The sequence below is a fragment of the Lemur catta genome, chromosome X (assembly GCF_020740605.2).
Source record: "Lemur catta isolate mLemCat1 chromosome X, mLemCat1.pri, whole genome shotgun sequence".
NCBI lineage: Eukaryota > Metazoa > Chordata > Mammalia > Primates > Lemuridae > Lemur > Lemur catta.
The window spans coordinates 59,347,574-59,365,992 of NC_059155.1; the positions used below are offsets into that span (position 1 = coordinate 59,347,574).

General features: G+C 48.5%; 1 protein-coding gene across 7 annotated transcripts; it reads left to right on the plus strand.

Annotated features, from left to right (window-relative positions):
* The first annotated feature begins 435 nt into the window (after positions 1 to 435).
* ELK1 (ETS transcription factor ELK1) lies at positions 436 to 14,225 on the plus strand. Of its 7 annotated transcripts, none has more exons than XM_045538485.1 (7): positions 436 to 567; positions 4,984 to 5,010; positions 7,677 to 7,920; positions 10,443 to 10,892; positions 11,571 to 12,002; positions 12,657 to 12,758; positions 12,846 to 14,225. In XM_045538485.1, exons 3-7 carry the CDS (start codon positions 7,711 to 7,713, stop codon positions 12,942 to 12,944), a joined length of 1,293 nt encoding a protein of 430 aa, XP_045394441.1. In that variant the 5' UTR covers positions 436 to 567; positions 4,984 to 5,010; positions 7,677 to 7,710; the 3' UTR covers positions 12,945 to 14,225. The 7 variants fall into 7 exon arrangements, with proteins under 7 accessions (XP_045394441.1, XP_045394442.1, XP_045394436.1 ...); XM_045538480.1 differs by lacking the exon at positions 4,984 to 5,010 and adding an exon at positions 2,593 to 2,665 and having other exon boundaries at positions 479 to 567; positions 7,647 to 7,920; XM_045538482.1 differs by lacking the exon at positions 4,984 to 5,010 and adding an exon at positions 2,593 to 2,665 and having other exon boundaries at positions 479 to 567.
* The last annotated feature ends 4,194 nt before the right edge of the window (positions 14,226 to 18,419 follow it).

The window sequence follows — 18,419 nt, forward strand, 5'->3', positions numbered from 1 at the left end:
CAGCTGTCTAGGAGTCCCTCATCCGCCAATCAGGAAAACAGGACCACCCGCCCCCATTCTTGGAGGCAGTCTGTCTTCCCTCAATCCCATTTAGGCCAATCAGTGTGAGGCAGGCGCCCCCGAACCTTGTCAATCGCCCACGGCCTGTCCTTGAGCCAATCAGCGTGCAGCACCGGCGAGGCCAAGTACGTCTCCTTAGGGCTTGAGCGGCCATCCGCGGTCCATCATTTTCCCTTGGGCCAATCATGGCATAGTTCTTTGGGGCAGAGCCCGCCCCGCCAACCCCTCGAAGCCTTACGGTCGATCCGTGGCGCTTTGGCCAATCAGCGAGCGGTGGGACGCTCGACTCCTCCCCCACGGGCCCACGTGAGCGGTGGGGAAACGCAGGGGCGGCTTCTAGGTGCTGCTGCTGCTGCTGCCGCCGCCGCCGCCGCCGCTGTCGCCGCCGCCACCACCACCGCCGCCGCCGCCTCGGAACCCGGGCCTGGGGGGCGGTGGGGCCGCGTATGGAGCCCCCGCCCCCCGGAGCTGCCAACATTGCCAACGCTGCCGCTGCGCTACGCACAGGTGAGCCCCGGGCCTGGAGGGTGGAGGGCCCCGTCCGTGACCCCACGTATCCTTCCCGCCCCCGCGCGCGGGATGTGGCTTGGCTGGTGGCCTGCTGGTGTTCAACTCCCCACCGCCACCACCATGGCTAGTGGACCTGCGTGTGGCAATGCCCACTCCCTTCGCCCCCGTTTAATGGATCTGACCGTGGCCTAACCTCCCCCTCCCGTTGTGTAATGGATCGGTCTGCATGCTTATATTTCTCCCCACCCCAGCTTACTGTGGACTCGTCCATGGTCTTGCCCCCACCCCCACTTACAGGGCACCAGTCTGTGTCAGTGTCCAATCCCTTTAATATGCATCTAAATGTTTGTATTTCTTGTAGCCTCAACTTTCAAGGGACCCGTCTGTGGCCTTGTTTATTCCACCCCTCCTGTTCCTTGTAGGCAATCAATTCATGGTGCCGTACCCCTCCACACACACACACACACCCCTCTTTAACAGTGAGTGATTCTGAGTTTGTATTCCTGCCTTCTCCTGTCCCCCAATGCATCAGTCCGTGGCTTTATCAAACCCCCCCATTTTATAGTGGATCAGTCTACATGTCTGAATTCACATTCCCGTAGTTATCAGTCCACTGCCCTATCTCGCCTCCCTTTTTTATAGACTGCCCAGACCTTGAGCTTCTCCCTGTTGATACTGGGTCAGTTTAGTGCTTTATATCTCCCTATTTTGAATAGCGCAGTTCATGGCCTTGTCCCTCTCTCCTTTAAATCAGACTATGTGATGGCTTTTCTCCCCCCTCACTATGGTGCAGGAGTCGAGAAGCTTTTCTGTTCCCCTTCCCCCGAGTACATGAGCCTTATCCCCACTCTTTGTAGTAGATATGTTCACTGGCCTTCCTGCTAGCCGTATGCTTGCATTCACACCCCCCACACATGCCTTCCCGTGAGTCCAGTGCTTTATGACCCCTCCCCCAGGAGGGTCAGCCTGTGTACTTTTTTTTGGTCCTGTTTTTCTCATGGTAGATCAGTCCATGCCCTTCCCTGTCCCCCACCTCAATAGTGGGTCAGCCTGTGTGCTTGTTGAACCCAGGGCTTTTATACTTTAGAATACACTCCCTTCCTCATATACTCTTAACCACCAAGACGTCATCCCTCACTACAATAAGTGAATATATTAGTGCTAGTGATTATGGTAATGCCAATAGGAGCTAACACTTATTGAGCACGTGCTATATAGCAGGCAAAGTGTTTTATATTAATGAGTTTGTTTAATTCTCACCACAACCCTATGACACAGGTACTGAGGAAGCTGGAGCATAGGGAGGTTAAATACCTTACTTAAAGGTGGCCCAGTCAGTACTCAGGGCAAAGGATAATTTTTTAGCCTCCCCCCTTACCCCCTATCCCACTCCACGATAGGCTCTACTCCTTAAAAACCAAATTAGGGCCAGGTATGCCTGTAATCCCAGCACTTTGGGAGTGTGAGACAAGAGGATCGCTTGAGCCCACGAGTTAGAGACCAGCATGAGCAACATAGTGAGACCCTGCCTCTACAAAAAAAGAAAAGAAAAAAGAAAGAAAGAAAAATCAGCCGGGCATGGTGATGTCTATAGTCCCAGCCACCAGGAAGGCTGAGGCAGAAGGATTGCTTGAGCCCAGGAGTTTGAGGCCAGCCTGGGCAATATAGTAAGACCCACATCTCTTAAAAAAAAAAACTGCTGTGTGTAATACACTCTCCTAAAGGCACAGATATAACAGATGTTTCCAGGAGTGCCTTAATTTCATTGCACCTGGGTAGTGCTATTTCAGTAAAGAATGTGTTTGTCACGCTGTGATGCTTGGAATACGCTATATAAGGGCATATGTATAAAAAATGTTTCCAAGAATGCTATTTGTAAAAACAAAAGTCACCCCCTCTCTGACTCCCTGAACCTGCACACCTCACAGGGCTCAGGCCCTTACCCTGTGTTGTTTGTCCCTCTGCCCTTTGTCACTGATGCTTGTAGAGTTTACTTGTTTATTGTCTGCCTCTCTCCATTAGAATGGGAGTCCCATGAGTACTCAGTTTTTGTCTGCTTATTCACTGCTGTCTCCAGCACCTGAAAACGTACCAGGTATACAGTAGATGCTTAATAAGAATTTATTGCATGAATAAATGGGAAAAAATGTCATTTCAGATGTCAGTGTGAGGGACCACTCTGGAAGACGAAAGACTGTGAGAGCTAGTTAAGAGGCTACTTATTTGGGACTATTGCTTCCACAAACCTTTACTGAGCACCTAGTGAATACCAGGTACTGTTCTAGGTGCTGGGGATATGGGAGGGAACAAAACAGGCAGAAATACCTGTCCCTTGTGGAGCAGACATTTATTAAAAGTGGGGGAGATGGACTACATAAACAAAACAAGTAGTTAGATAGTATGTTAGACAAGTGCTAAGGAGAAAAAATTAAGTAGGGCAGGTAGGAGTAGAGTGTTGGAGTAGTTGAAATCTTAGGCACCAGGCAGGTCACACTTGTGACTTTTGAATGAAGAGCCTAAAGGAGGTGAGGGAGGGAGCCATAATGTCTAAGGGAAGAGTGGACCAGGCAGAAGGAACAACCAGTACAAAGGCCCTGAAGTGGGATTGTGCCTGCCACGTTCAAGGAACATCAAGGGGCCAGGGTGGCTGGAGCAGGGTGGTGGGAGGGGTAGAAGGCAGGGTCAGAGAGGTGATGGGAGCCAGATGGCGTAGGTAGGCCATGGTCACACACAGGCTTGAGAGGGAGAGAGAATGACACATTAGCTGATGGCTAACATTTGCTGAGTGTCTGCCATGTGCCAGAGATACTTTCCTAAGTCCTTTACATATATTGACACCCTTAATCCTCACAGAAGCCTTTGGGGGTAGGTGTATTTGTGAGAATATTCGATTTTGAGAGGTAAAAATATTCCCATTTTACAGATGAGGAAACAGGCACAGAGAAGTTGGGTAACTTGCTCAAGGTCACACAGCCAGAACAGGGGCAGAGGAGTATGAGGCTGAAGACCCAGAGAGAACAGATTGGCAAGGGCAGACAGGTTATTCAGTGCATCAGATTGCACAGAAGAATTCTTCCTAGGGGGTACTGGGAACTTGATGATCGTGTAATAAAGAATCAGTCATGTGAGAGAAAAGCTCTCCTGGCAGGGAGAATAGTACGTGCATACCTTCAGAGGTAGGGATTGTCCTGGGAACCACAGATAGTTCAGTGTGGCTGCCTCAGAGCCTTTGTACGTGCTGTTCCCTCTGCCTGATGTCAGCATGACTTGCTACCTCCCCTCCTTCAGGTCAAATGTCACCTAGGGAAGACCTCCCTGCTCACCCTGTGTATAGTAGCATTCCTGTCCCCCTCTAAGATCTTACCCTTCTATGTTTCTCTTCCTAGAGAAGTGGTGGTATAAGGTGGCTAGGATTGCTGACCAGAGCCAGACCACTTAGGTTTGAATCCTGGCTCTGCCAGCTCCCAGCTGTGACCTTCAGCAAGTTACTTCTACGGTACTGCCATTGCCTCATCTGAAAAATAGGGGGAATAATAAGACCTACCCTTTAGTGTTGGTTTGAGGATTCAATGAGTTAAATGATTCAAACAGGGTGCAGCACATGGTAAAGGCTCTATGCCTTGTTTGTGTTTTTTAAATTACTATTCATAGCACACGTGTAGGTGTCCAACAGGGCTCTGAAACTGACCATCTCAAAACTGGCCTCTTGATCACCCCTCAAAACCCATTCTGCCATTTCAGTTGATCACAACGCCATCCTTCCAGGTGATCAAGCCACAAACCTAGAATCACCCTTAGCTCCCCTCTCTCACCCTCCCATGTTATCTGTCAGCAAGTCCTCTTCTGTCTTCAGACATTGTCCAGCACCCAAACACTTCTCACCAGTTCCACTGCCACCACCATCGCGTGTCACTTGGACTATCGCAGTAGCCTCTTCAACCCCAAAGTCTGTTCTCTCAACACCCAGAGGAATCCTATTAAAATCTAAGTCCCAGGCTGTCACCCCTCTGTTCACTATCCTCTCGTGGCTCCTGTCTCACTCAAAGTCCTGACAGTGCCCAAAAAAGCCTCACTCGATCTGGCCCCTCTTGCCCCTCTGTTCTCTCTCTCACCTGCCCAGCACTCTCCAGTCTCAGAGCCTCTCACACCAGCTGCTCCCTTGGCCTGGCTCACTGCTCTCAGATACTCACAAGCTCCATTCCTTCACCTCCTTTAGGTCTTGCTCAGTCGTCACGTCCTCAGTGACTACTCCTGCTCCGACTATCCTTGTAAAAATAACAGCATCTTCTCTGCTTTTTTTCCCATAGCCCTTATCACCATCTGACATGCTCTTTACGTGTCTGGTTTGTTTCTTGTCTGTCTTCACTAAATGTGAATTCCGCTGGAGCAGGGATTTTTGTCTGTTTTTTTCAGGGCTGTATCCCCAGCACCTGGCCCTGAGTAAGTACTCAATAAATGCTTGCTAAATGAGTGAGCTGAAAGAAGTAAACACATCTGAGTAAGGCAGATTACTAGAACTCTTATTAGGGGTCAAGTGGGTGAAGTGGTAATAAACAAAATACAAAACACCCTGTGTGCTGTTGAGGCTAGAAGCCAACTGTCAGATTTTTGACTTAGCTGATGGGTTCTGTTGCAGCTGAGAAAGGAGCTGGTACAGTTGCCTATCTTCGCCACCAGGAGTCACACTGAACCCTTTGGGTCTCTGAAACAAGCCTGCCTTCAAAATAAATTCAGTGAGGTCTCTGATGACAGGACCCTCTAACGGACACTTCATGGCACTGTGACTTGTATAATAGCCTCAAACCGTGTCTGCTGAATGAACTTTGAAGCAGCTCAGTCATGAGAGGATCATACTGCGTGTTTCATTGCAGATGAAAGAATCAAGCCATAAATAATAGAGGTTCTTCAAAACCTTTTGATTTAGGTTTTATTCTTAACCCAAGGATCCCAGCCAGGTGAACAGTTGCTTGATTAAAGTTCATTCTCTTAAGGAACAGGAAGCTCGTGTTTATTTCCAATCTGCTCTCAGGAAAGAGCAATTATGGGGCAAGAAGGAGGATCCTGTTCTCTGAGGGACATGCTGAGAGGGAGCACGTCACTGTGAGGGCCAGTTTAGCCTAATGGTTAAAAGCTTAGACAGCTGGAACCTGGCTGCCTGGGTCCAAATGCTGGCTCTGCCACTTTACAGCTATGTGGCCTGTGGAAATTACTTAGACACCTTGTGCCTCAGCTTCCTCATCTATAAATTGGTGATAGTAAGAGTGCCTACTTCCCAGAGTCTTGCTGAGGGATAAATGAGTCAATGCCTATAAAAGCAACAGTACAGGTGTATATGCCCTTATCCAAAACCCCTGGGGCCAGATATGTTTCAGAATTTCGAATTTTTCAGATTTTAGAAAGGTAACATGGTGCATATATGACGTGTTACATAACACCCTTAGTAAGCTCTATAATCAGCTACGTTCATGTTTCTGCAGCAAAATGTTTGAACATTCACGCTAAGTGAGAATCAATAAAGACCAGAAAGGGCCTTGTTTTGTTTCAAAGCGGGTTTTGCTGCCAAAAATGTTACAAAGAAGTTTTCTGTTTTTAGAGCTTTTTGGATTTTGGAATAGCAGATAAGGAATTACGAACAAACGAGAAACTAATATTTATTTAGAACTTATCATACCCCAGGCATATTATATTTAATCCACACAAAAGCTCTATGAACTAGGTATTATTATTGTCCCTATTTTACAGATGGGCATACCATTCTCTCTTTTTTATAGGTGAGAAAATTGAGACACAAAGAGTTTAAAGAATGTGGCCAGGGTCACAGCTAATACATGGCAGAACCAGGATTCAAACCCTGGCAGTCTGGCTCTAGAGCTTGGGTAGTTGTCCAGCAGGCCATATTGCCTCTCTGCTTAAAACAGTGCCTGGCGTGTATTAAGCACACAACACATGTTAGTTATTACTGTTACCAAGAAGGAGAATGTTCAAGGACAGTAACAGGGCAGAGAAAGTAGGCCTTCAGTTTCAGGAAGGCATCATAAAGGAAAGGACCTTTGGGCTGAGACTTGAAAGGAAGGCTGCTGGGCAGAGGAAGGGAGCCCCATGGGGACTGAACAGGCTTTGTAAGGGTCTGACAAAAGGAACCTCCAGAAAAAAATGCCATTGATATGGTAGAAGATACAGATGATAACATTCAAATGCACTAGTGTTCTACTCCTGCTGTAATTATCACAAACTTAACTGCTTAAAACAAATTTATTACCTATATATTTATCATCTATTTTATTTATTTATTATTATTACATAATCTATATATTAACTATGGTTCTGTAGGTCAGAAGTCCAACACTGGTCTCACTGGGCTAAAATCAGGGTGTTCACAGGGTTGTATTCCTTCTGGAGGTTCTAGGGGAGAATCTGTTTCCTGCTCATTCAGATTGGCAGAATTCAGTTCCTTGAAGTTGTAGGACTGAGATCCCTGTTTCCCTACTGGCTGTCAGCTGAGGGCCATCCCCAGTTTTAAGAGGCTGCCAGCAGTCCTTGGCTCAGAGCCCCCTTCATCTTCAAAGCCAGCAATAGCAGGTCAAGTCCCTCTCACACTTTGAATTTCTCCTGACTCTTCTGTCATCACATCTCTGAGCTACCTTTCAGTCTCCTGATCTGCTTTTAAGAGCTCATATGATTAGATTGAGTTCACTCGAATAATCCAGAACAGTCTCCCTATCTTGAAGTCTGTAACTTGAATATCATCTGCAAAGGTCCCCTTTGCTACGTAGCATAACATACTCACAGGTTCCAGGGATTAGGGTGCGGACATCTTTGGGGCAGAAGTGGCATTCTGCCTTCCACAGTCTGCCTTCTGACCCCCAAAATTCACATTTGTCCCACATGCAAAATACATTCACACCACCCTAAGATCTCCACAAGTCTCATGCCATCACAGGCGGCATCCAAAGCTAGATTGGGGAGTTTAGAAGTTAGTCTGAGAGTGTTTAGGGAATGATGGTGGGGTTTGGGGACACAGGTGGAGGAAAAGGAATCCTCCTCCTGTTGACCTCTGCTCCCTCCTATGTCCGAAGCCTCTCAGCTCTGAGCTGTATGCCCTCCAGGTTCCCCTGGGATGACGTGAGCGCTCCCCCAGCGATGGACCCATCTGTGACACTGTGGCAGTTTCTGCTGCAGCTGCTGAGAGAGCAAGGCAATGGCCACATCATCTCCTGGACCTCACGGGATGGTGGTGAGTTCAAGTTGGTGGATGCAGAGGAGGTGGCCCGGCTGTGGGGGCTGCGCAAGAACAAGACCAACATGAATTACGACAAGCTCAGCCGGGCTTTGCGGTACTACTATGACAAGGTATGGCCTCTAAAACCCGGGACCCCCTGACATTTATATCAGAAATGTCATTTGCTTGTTTTAATTGCTATAGTTATAACTTTGAAAACAGTATTAATTATTTCTTAACTCATCCTCTTGGTACCCTCAGACCAGTGTTGGGCCCCCAAACATCTCACTTATTTTCTTGTGTTACTGCCTCAGCTAAAATATTCATTGCATTATTAATTCTGACTCTTCCTCACCCCACTTTCTGAGATCCCCAAAGTGATACTGTCCTGTCATGCCCCACACGACATTTCATTTTTGTGCCTTATTCCTATAGCTAGAACTTTGAAAAAACTGTTAATAACGACTGGTCCTCATTCTGTCCTCTGGAAGCCCTGAAGATTATTTCATAATCTTCTCTTATTCTATAATATTTCATATTATTATTCCTAGAATCAAAACCTCCCTGCCAATATTATACTAACCTTTGCTTACTTCATCCCCTGGGACCCCCAACATTTATTCTTTTTTTTTTTTTGAGACAGAGTCTCACTCTGTTGCCTGGGCTAGAGTGCCATGGCGTCAGCCTAGCTCACAGCAACCTCAAACTCCTGGGCTCAAGCGATCCTCCTGCCTCAGCCTCCCGAGTAGCTGGGACTACAGGCATGTGCCACCATGCCCAGCTAATTATATATATAAATTAACTGGACAACTAAATATATATATATTTAGTTGTCCAGTTAATTTCTTTCTATTTTTTTAGTGGAGACGGGGTCTCATTCTTGCTCAGGCTGGTCTCGAACTCCTGAGCTCAAACAATCTGCCTGCCTTAGCCTCCCAGAGTGCTAGGATTATAGGCGTGAGCCACGGCGCCCAGCCAGTTTTTTAATTTATGTTTTAAGAGACGGAGTCTTACTCTGTGGCCCAGGCTGGAGTGCAGTGGTGCAGTCATAGCTCACTCCAGCCTCAAATTCCTGGGCTCAAGCAATCCTCCTGCCTCAGCCTTCTGAGTACAGGCGCACGCCACCATGCCTGGCTAATTTTTCTTATTTTTTTGCGGAGAGGGGGGTCTCGCTTTGTTGCCCAGGCTGGCCTCAAACTCCTCCCCAACATTTTTTATCAATTACTTTCTTTTCTTCTTTTATCCCTTTAGCTACAACCTCCAAAACATGTTTAATGCCAGTTCCACATCCCATCTTCTTGGATTCCCAGAGTAGCACTGGTCTACCCCAATATTTATACAATTGTTTTATTTTATTGTCTTACTCCCATAGCTAAAATTTAAAATTTTCCTCTTCCTGTCCTCTCAGACTCCCAGACCAGCACTGGACTTCCCCTTCGTCCCTATAGTTATACCAGTTATTTCATTTATTTCTTTAGCTGAAATTTCCAAAACAGTATTAATGACTGTTCCTTTTCATTCCTCTTCTGAGAAACACAAGCCCATCCTGTGACATACCTGACCAGCATTAAGACCCCTCAAGAATGCCCTAGTGCTCCCCAGATACCTCTTGCCCCCCAGAACAGCCCTAGACCTGTGCTGCACACCCTTAATAATTTATGGCATTTATTCCATTTTCATATTTTATTCATTTAGCTCAAACATCTAAAACAATATTAATAATGAGGCCACCTCACTCTGCCCTCTGGGGCCACCAGAACATCCCTGAGACCCTCCAGACCACTTATCCTGAAATACCCCAAACATGCTCTGTGACCCACCCAAGCCAGCCTGGAGATCTTGTATTTTAATGTTCTTGTCTAACTGCTAGCAGTTACTTCATTTTCTTATTGCTTCAGCTTAAACCTCCACAACAGTATTAATAATGAGGCCTTTCACCCTGTCCTCTGTGGTGACCTTGCCCGGTTCCACTTCTATGTCAATAGCTTTAAATAATCCTCTATATTAATAATTCATCTACCCCATTCGTCTACATTAATTTATTCTCTTCCAATATTTATATCAGTTACTTCATTTTCTTGTCCTATTGGATTAGCTAGTCTCCAAAACTGTGTCCTGGCGGCCACCCCCAAGGCCTGACCCTGTTAACCCTGGTTCTTGGAGCCAGGAAGAAAACCTGCTCCTGTGCCTATTTCCTTTGATGGGCTCCATTGTAAAGAGGAGCAGTGGGGGTGGGGGAATCACACAGATGGAGATGAAGAGTGACAGGGAGGGAGATGGATGGGAAGGAGACTAAAGAAGGAATTGTGGAGGGGAGAATAGAGAAGGGGGAGAAGCTGGGGAGGGATACAGAGAGGGCAGTCTAGGGAGGGGAAGGAAAGAGAGGTGGAAATTGACAGGAAAAGCATGGAGCCCACAAATTGAGAAAGAGATGGGTGAAATGGGCTGGGAGGGGGAACCACATGGAGGAGGGACAGTGTATATGTTAAAAGACAGAGGGACAAGGGGGAAGAAAGTTGCTAGAAGAGAAGTAGGCTCTGGGAAGTAGGCACTCTCACTATCACTCCTCTACCCTACACCTCTCCCATCAGCATCCTCCCTCTACCCTGCCCCTTTCCTCTAAGGCCCTCTGTTCCGTCTCCTCCCTTCCCAGAACATCATCCGCAAGGTGAGTGGCCAGAAGTTCGTCTACAAGTTTGTGTCCTACCCCGAGGTCGCAGGGTGTTCCACTGAGGACTGCCCACCCCAGCCTGAGGTGTCTGTCACCTCCACCGTGGCAAATGTGGCCCCTGCTGCTGTACATGCCACCCTGGGAGACAATGCCTCTGGAAAGCCAGGCACACCCAAGGGTGCAGGAATGGCCGGGCCAGGCGGTTTGGCGCGCAGCAGCCGTAACGAGTACATGCGCTCGGGCCTCTATTCCACCTTCACCATCCAGTCCCTGCAGCCACAGCCACAGCCACCCCCTCATCCTCGGCCTGCCTCGGTGCTCCCCAACACTGCTCCTGCAGGAGCAGCAGCGCCCCCCTCGGGGAGCAGGAGCACCAGTCCAAGCCCCTTGGAGGCCTGCCTGGAGGCTGAGGAGGCTGGCCTGCCTCTGCAGGTAAGGACTGGAGTATAGAAATTCAGTAAGAGGAGGGGAAGAACAGGAGGGATGGGGAGAGAGGGGCTGGTAGGAGAAGAGACATAGCAGTCCCTTTAAAGGAGATAATGGAGGAAGGAGGAACAAAGTCCCCTTGGAGAAAGGTGTGGGGAGGTCAGCTGTGCAAATCCTGAGAACGGGGAGAATAAGTGTGCTACAATTAGTAGTTACCCAACATGTAGTAAGTGCCCTGAATGTGTGTGTTTAACTCACTGGTTGGTTCTCACACTTTAGCAGTCATCAGAATCAGCCGAAGGGCTTGTTGAATACAGATTGCTGGGGTCCACTCCAGAGTTTCTGATTATGTGGGTCTGGGGAGGGACCCAATAATTTGCATTTTTAACGATTTTCCAAATAAGGCAGCTAAAGTAAATTTTTGAGAACCACAGTTTTAATGAATGAGGGTGGTATCCCCTAGAGTCCCACACCCATCAGGTTGTCGCACCCATTAGGAGGACCTGCCCTAGAAGCCCCACTTCCTTGAAAAAGTCCCATGTCCTGTTGGAGGACCTGCCGTGATGTGCAGTCGTGCCCACAATACCAAGTGCCGCCTTCCCAGGGGATTCATTGGGTGGCCCCCAGGAGAAAGCATTTCTACCCTAACAATCCTTACCTCCTCTGCACCCTCTCCTCTCCCAGGTCATCCTGACCCCGCCTGAGGCCCAGAACCTGAAATCAGAAGAGCTGAATGTGGAGCCAGGTTTGGGCCGCCCATTGCCTCCAGAAGTGAAAGTGGAAGAGCCCAAGGAAGAGTTGGACGTCGCGGCAGAGGCGGGGTTTGTGCCGGAAGCTGTTAAGGCTGAGCCGGAAGTCCCTCCTGCGGAGGCCGTGCCAGCGCGGCTGCCTGCCGTCGTGATGGAGACCACAGCGCAGGTGGGGGGTCCCGCGGCTTCCAGCACTGAGGTCGCCCAGCCGCAGAAGGGCCGAAAGCCCCGGGACCTGGAGCTTCCACTCAGCCCGAGCCTACTGGGTGGGCCGGGACCTGAACGGACTCCAGGGTCGGGAACTGGCACCGGTCTGCAGGCGCCTGGGCCGGCACTGACGCCGTCCCTACTGCCGACGCATACATTGGTGAGTGCTTGCGAAGGGGCGGGGCTGGCAGCCAGGGCGAATGGAATTGGCGTGTGGCGAGTGACTGACAGGAATTAGATGAGGGCGAATGCGGCTGTCGCTGAAGACGGTGGAGCCTTCTAGTGTGATTGGCTGTGCCGAGGCTTGGGCTGGAGGGTTGGGGCTGGATTGATGAAGGGCAGGTCTGGGGATTCATGGGTGGGACTGAGGGGCTGAGAGGTTTTCTGTGGGACTGTTTCTGGGTTAGGGCGTGGCTTAAGGAATCTGAGCAGGGCTTTTTGGTCTGGGATTTGCTTATTGGGTTTCCTGTGAGGTACAAGGATGGGAGGTAAGAGTTGGGGGCTGACCCTGAGCTATTGGGATGGTGACTTGAGACGTTTGAGAGAAGCATGTGAATAGGGTCTTGTGGGTGGTCTTGACCAATGAGGTCTCAGCACCTGGGGGTGGGCTCTCAAGAGTTGGGAGGGGGTGTCTGTAGAATTTGGGAGAGATTGAGGGCATGTCCTCAGTAGTTACGGTCTGGGTCTGTGAACTTTTGGGGAGCGACGTTGGGGGTCTTGAGTGGGAAATCTGGTAGGGCTGGGACCAAGTTCCTTCCATCTTCCCATACCTGTCCTCTGCTCACTTGAGCTCCACCCACCACTTTACCCTCAGACCCCGGTGCTGCTGACGCCCAGCTCGCTGCCTCCCAGCATTCACTTCTGGAGCACCCTGAGTCCCATTGCACCCCGTAGCCCGGCCAAGCTCTCCTTCCAGGTAGGATCTCCTTCCCCCATCTTGGAGAGGACAAGAAACCCTCTAGCATGGCCCCCATGTGTGACCTTTCCCTATTTCTGCTTCCAGTTTCCATCCAGCGGCAGCGCCCAGGTGCACATCCCTTCCATCAGCGTGGATGGCCTCTCGACCCCCGTGGTGCTCTCCCCAGGGCCCCAGAAGCCATGACTACCACCACCATCCCCTTCTGGGGTCACTCCATCCATGCCCCTGAACTTCTCTCCAGCCAGCCATCTCAAGGAGAAACACAGTTCAACTGACAAACTCATGCTCTAGTTGTGGTGGGGTGGGGATTCTTGGAAAGAAGGATCTCTCAATAACTCCTCCACGGAAAACACACAACTTCTGTCTTCTTCATCAGTCCCCCAGTGGCCGCCTTCACACGTCTCCTACTTCAGTGGTAGGGGCGGTTTATTTATTTATTTTTTGAAGGCCACTGGGAGGAGCCTGGCCCAACCCTTTTAGGGGGGTTGGTTAGGAAATCTCCCCCACCTCCCTACTTTTTTCCCCAAGACAAGACAATCTGGGTCTGGCTTGAGAAGGATCTTTCTTTATTTATTTCTCAGCCTGCCCTTGGGGAGATGAGGAAGCCCTGTCTGCATTTTGGGATGTGGGTAGAAGAGTTAGAATGTTTCGTTTCATCATTCCTGGCCATATCAAGGGTCTAGGAGGAATTTGTACCATTTAATAGGTTGGGAGTCTTGGCCAAGAAGAATGACACCCTTGGAATAGGAATTTCCACCTCCTCAACCTTTCTCTCAGACAGCTTGTCCTTCTTTCAATCAAGTTTTTGGCCAGGGAGGAATGCTCCTTTGTTCTCCCCCCTGAGAAGCCATTCGTTTGTCTGCCAAATTCCCTGGGGTCCTGCCTGTTACCTCCCAATGGAGGGTTTTCTTGGGGGATGGTCCCCGTCTGGGGGGCCCCTCCATCCAGTACTCCAGGTCTTCCTGTCTCTCACTCCCTGCCATTTTGATAGTATAATCTATTTTTAAATGGAACTTTTCAATAGGGGAGAGGGGGGCATCTCTTCCTATATCTGATGGGGTGGGTGGGAAGGAAGGGATTTGAGGGGAATCCTCCTGCCACCCCCAAGTGTTTATTTTTGATACCAAACGTGTATTTTCAGCTCCCTCCCTCCCAGCCCCCCAATTTCCTGCAGGCGGGTACAAAGGACCCTTTAAGTGTCCCTGGAGTTGGGAGGGAGGAATGGGGATATAAAGCCTGTCCTGTCTCAATTCCAGGCCAGAGAGAGTGGGTTCAGAAGACTCCTGGGCACACCTCCTGTCAGCACTGGCCCAGCCCAGGCCTGGGGACCTGGGGGTTGGTGATTTGGGGGACGGTGCTACACTCGTCTCCACCATTTGTTTTACGTCCCCAAAATGGACCTTTTTTTTCTAAGAGTCCCAGAGAATGGGGAATTGTTCCTGTAAATATATATTTTTAAAGGTGGTGCTGGAGTGGCATTTTTTTCCTCCTGTTGTCAGGACTAGCTGAGTGGGACAGGCATGGCTGTGTGTGAAGGGCAATGAGAGTGTGAGGCAGAGGTTGATTGTGAGAGAAGTAGTGTGATGCTGTGTGTCAGCAATAGTAGTAGAGACTGCAGATCAGTAACCGTGTGTGTGTGAGAGACAAACTGCAAAGCTGTGATTGTGTGTGTGTGAAAGCGCAGAAGCTGTGACCACAGACTTTTGACAGCGTGGCTACGTGAGAAATTGTGGCTGTGTTTCGGAAAATCACCGAGACTGAATGAGTGGTTAAGATATGGTACAAGAACCTGCGATGTTATGTATGAAATAATGTTTGTGAGAAGGAAACAAGGACTGCAACTCTGTCACTGTCTGACAGGCTGATGGTGAGCAGGACAGACCGAGTGACCAAAACCACACGTGAGAGACAACGTGGGCACAAAACTGTGGTAGATTTGTTGGGGATTGTGTGAGAAACCTCACTGTAGGTGACTCAGTGTTTGAGAAATGGACTGTGTGTGAAACTTTATGTGAGGCTGTAGCGTCAACTAAAGTCTTCGGAGTGTGTGTGTGAGAAGTTTGTGTCATGTGTCTGAAAACGGGTCGTAAGAGACTGTAGTGAAGGAACAGAACGAAAGGCTGCACCTGGGAGAACATGAGAGGCTGTACGTGTGTGAGCCCAAGACCAGTGGCAGATAGATTAATGGGTACTACAGTCTGTCCCCCAGGCTCAGGGCCTGTGAGAAAGTGTGAGAGAAAGTGGTGGTGAGGCGGCGACTAAAATGATGGGAGAGACCACCTGACCAGGATTGGGAGGGAGAAAGTGGCAGTAGCAATAACTGGAAGTCAGAGACCGTGGGAGACAAACTTGACAACTGAGCAGCTTCTGGGGGTGGGGGTGTCTGTGAAATATAAGACACTGTAAGTCGGGGACTGTATGTTTGTGAAAAAGCTGTGCAAATGTGATGCTGAGCGACCCCATGGTGTGGCATGTGAGAAACTTGCAAGGCAGTAATTGTGCGTGTGACTGTGTGAAGAAAGTGACGGTGTGCACAACCAAGATGGGGCATGGGAGACTGATTGTGTGTGACTTATCAAGGTTCTAGTAACCATTGTGACTTGGTGACCACATATGTCATAAGTAGACTGAACGACAATGATGGTGAGACTGAATGGGCGACTGTGCCTGTGTGTAACACTCTTTGCAAGAGACTTTATTAAAGGATGTAAATCAAGGACTGGGTGTGTTGGAAGCTGGTTGAGAGGAAATGTGAGACTAGATGACAATGTCTGCAACATGGTGTGATCGTGTATGCATGTGAAACTCTTCATAGGAGACCATAGAGGAGGCTATAATTGGGGACCATGGTGTGTGAAAAAGTGAAGGAGTAGGAGAGGTGGTGATTTTGTGTGTGTGTGTGAGAGAGAGAGAGAAACTTCATGAGAGACTAGCTAGCAGTGACTGTAAATCAGTGACTATTTGAGTATGTGAGAAAATGACAGGCCAAATGAGTGTCTGAAAGGTTCTGAGATGAGATGGTGTGACTGGGTGTGTGTGTGTGAAACTGGTGAGGAAATACTGGCGATATTGACTAAGGCTGTAAGACATGACTGTGTATGTGAAACTGTAGGAGGCTGGGGATCAGTGACAGAAAATGAGTGACAGAATGTCTGAGTATGTCAGAGCTGTGTGATTATGTATGTGAACCTGTTTGTGAGAGACTATAGTAGAGGCTGTGAATCCAGAGCTGTGTGTATGTAGGTAAAAAATAATAAAATGTGAGAGAAAAAGACCAAATGAGACACTATGGGAGACCACAGATTGAATGTGCTGGGCCTAGGAGAAAAACCCTCTTGTGTTTGTCCTCTTGCTCTGTGGACACTTCCTGCTCAGTCTCCTGGGCTGGCTCTTCCCAGTTCTCCAAAACTTGAAATGCTGGGGTTCCCCGGGGCTTTGTCTGGGGCTCTCTTCTCACGCATCTTCTCTAGGTGGTCTTACCCAGTTCCAAGACTTGAAATACTACTTATCCCCCCAGGTGATGCCCAAATTTTTACCTCCAACTCAGACTGTTCCTTTTAGCACTTCCCAGAATCTCCAAAGTTTTGTTTATTTCATTTACTGATTCATTCAGCAGGTGTTTATTGAGCACGTGCTGTTTGCTGGTGCCCATCTAATGCCCCGCAGATCCAGCAGTTAGCAGACCAGATAAAAATCCCTGCCCTCACGGGGCTGATATTTAATGAAGGAGATGACAAGAAACAAGTACATAGTATCAAGTAGAGATGTAATAATTAAAACAGACAAGAGTCTCTCACTCTGCTTAAATAAAGAATCTGCAGACTCATTTGATTGCCCTAAATGTGCGTGGGAGAAGATGAACATGCTGATGATTCTCTTCCACAGGGAATCCTGGCAGTACTTATGCAGTTTAGGAACAAAGGAAATGCCGATTATGACATTATTACCAGGGCAACAGGTGATTAAATAAAGCATTCAGCCAGAATTTCAGGTTTCTGGGGGGGTTTGTTTTCACAGGATAAGGCAACACTGATGTCTGAAGTCTTAGAATCTTAACAAGACCCTTTGTTCCAAAGCACACTTTCAAAGACAGGCTTGTATTACCAGAGAACAGAGTACATCTGGAATGGTTACAAATATTAACACACACCTAATCGCCCATAAACAAGACCAGTATTCTTGAAGAACTTCTGTTTTAACACCTGACCAAATTCTTTTATCTTGTTTAAATTTGCAGGATAGTATTTCTCCCTCCCTGAATGCAAGGGAAATGGAGCATTGCCTTCCTATCTTTCTTAGGCTCCTTTTTTTTTTTTTTTTTTTTTTGAGACAGAGTCTCACTCTGTTGCCCCGGCTAGAGTGCCGTGGCGTCGGCCTAGCTCACAGCAACCTCAAAATCCTGGGCTTAAGCAATCCTCCTGCCTCAGCCTCCCAAGTAGCTGGGACTACAGGCATGCGCCACCATGCCCAGCTAATTTTTTCTATATATATTTTTAGTTGTCCATATAATTTCTTTCTATTTTTAGTAGAGACGGGGTCTCGCTCTTGCTCAGGCTGGTCTTGAACTCCTGACCTCGAGCGATCCTCCCGCCTTGGCCTCCCAGAGTGCTAGGATTACAGGCGTGAGCCACCGCACCCGGCCCCTTAGGCTCATTTTTGTTAATTAAAAAACTCCTGTTTTTAAAGTGGACTCTGGAGTTTTGCTAGGATTTCTTAAAGAAAAGAAAAGAAAATAGATTTGAGAGCCACTGGGCTAGAGAGTGACAGGGATGCCAGACAAAAAAGGTAGCTCAGAAAGGCCTCTGTGGGGTGGCAGGTAGGCAGGTGACATTTATTGTTCATCTCCTCCTTTAGAATGTAAGTCCTTTGAGGGTCAAGATTTTTGTCCTGTTCTCTAATGCTGAGAACCACATCTGGGATCCAGTAGGTGCCCAATAAACATGGAATACATTTATTTAACGAACACGGAGCACCTACTGGATGCCAAGCACTGTTCTAAGAACTTTAAAAAAGCTAAATCCCAATCTCTGCAAGAAAGCCTACCTATGTTGTAAGTGCTGTCTGTGAGCACATTTTACAGATGAGGAAACAGGCTTGGGGAGGGGGGTGTTACCTGCCCAAGGGTTCTCTGATGGAACATGGCCAAGCTGGTTCCCTCCTAACTGTGCCCAGGCTCCTCCCACTTCTCTTTCTCACTTCCCCTGTGCTGAGCACCGCCCCCCATGCTGACCACAGGGAAACTCGCTTTCAGGAAAGAGGAGGGTGGAGGTCAAGTCAGGATGGAGGATGAAGCAATTACCTCAATGTCCCTCCACCCCATGAGGAAGGACACACTGAGCACACCACACTCATTTCACCCTTGTTCAACACCCCCATGAGGTTGACCTCGTCAGTGTGCTAGAGATTATGCACTTTACAGATAGGGAAACTGAGGCTCAGAGATGTAAGTGAACTTGCCCAAGATCACACAGCGAGGAAGTTGCTCCAAACTCCTATGTTCCATTTCCCCTCACTGAGAATTTGTCCAAGGAATGTTGACTGAGCACTGAAAAGTTGCTGGGGGGAGCATGAGGTGGTGGGGATATGGTGACAAAACAGGATCAAGGGTGAAACAGGAAATCAGGAGGGAAAGTAGAGGAGGAGGCAGAGGGGATGGGG

Excerpts from the sequence above, each read along its gene's own strand:
- ELK1 (XM_045538479.1), top strand. The coding sequence starts at position 7,567 with ATGATGGTGGGGTTTGGGGACACAGGTGGAGGAAAAGGAATCCTCCTC. Across the intron at positions 12,003-12,656 it reads TACTGCCGACGCATACATTG|ACCCCGGTGCTGCTGACGCC; the intron begins GTGAGTGCTTGC and ends CTTTACCCTCAG. Across the intron at positions 12,759-12,845 it reads CGGCCAAGCTCTCCTTCCAG|TTTCCATCCAGCGGCAGCGC; the intron begins GTAGGATCTCCT and ends TTCTGCTTCCAG.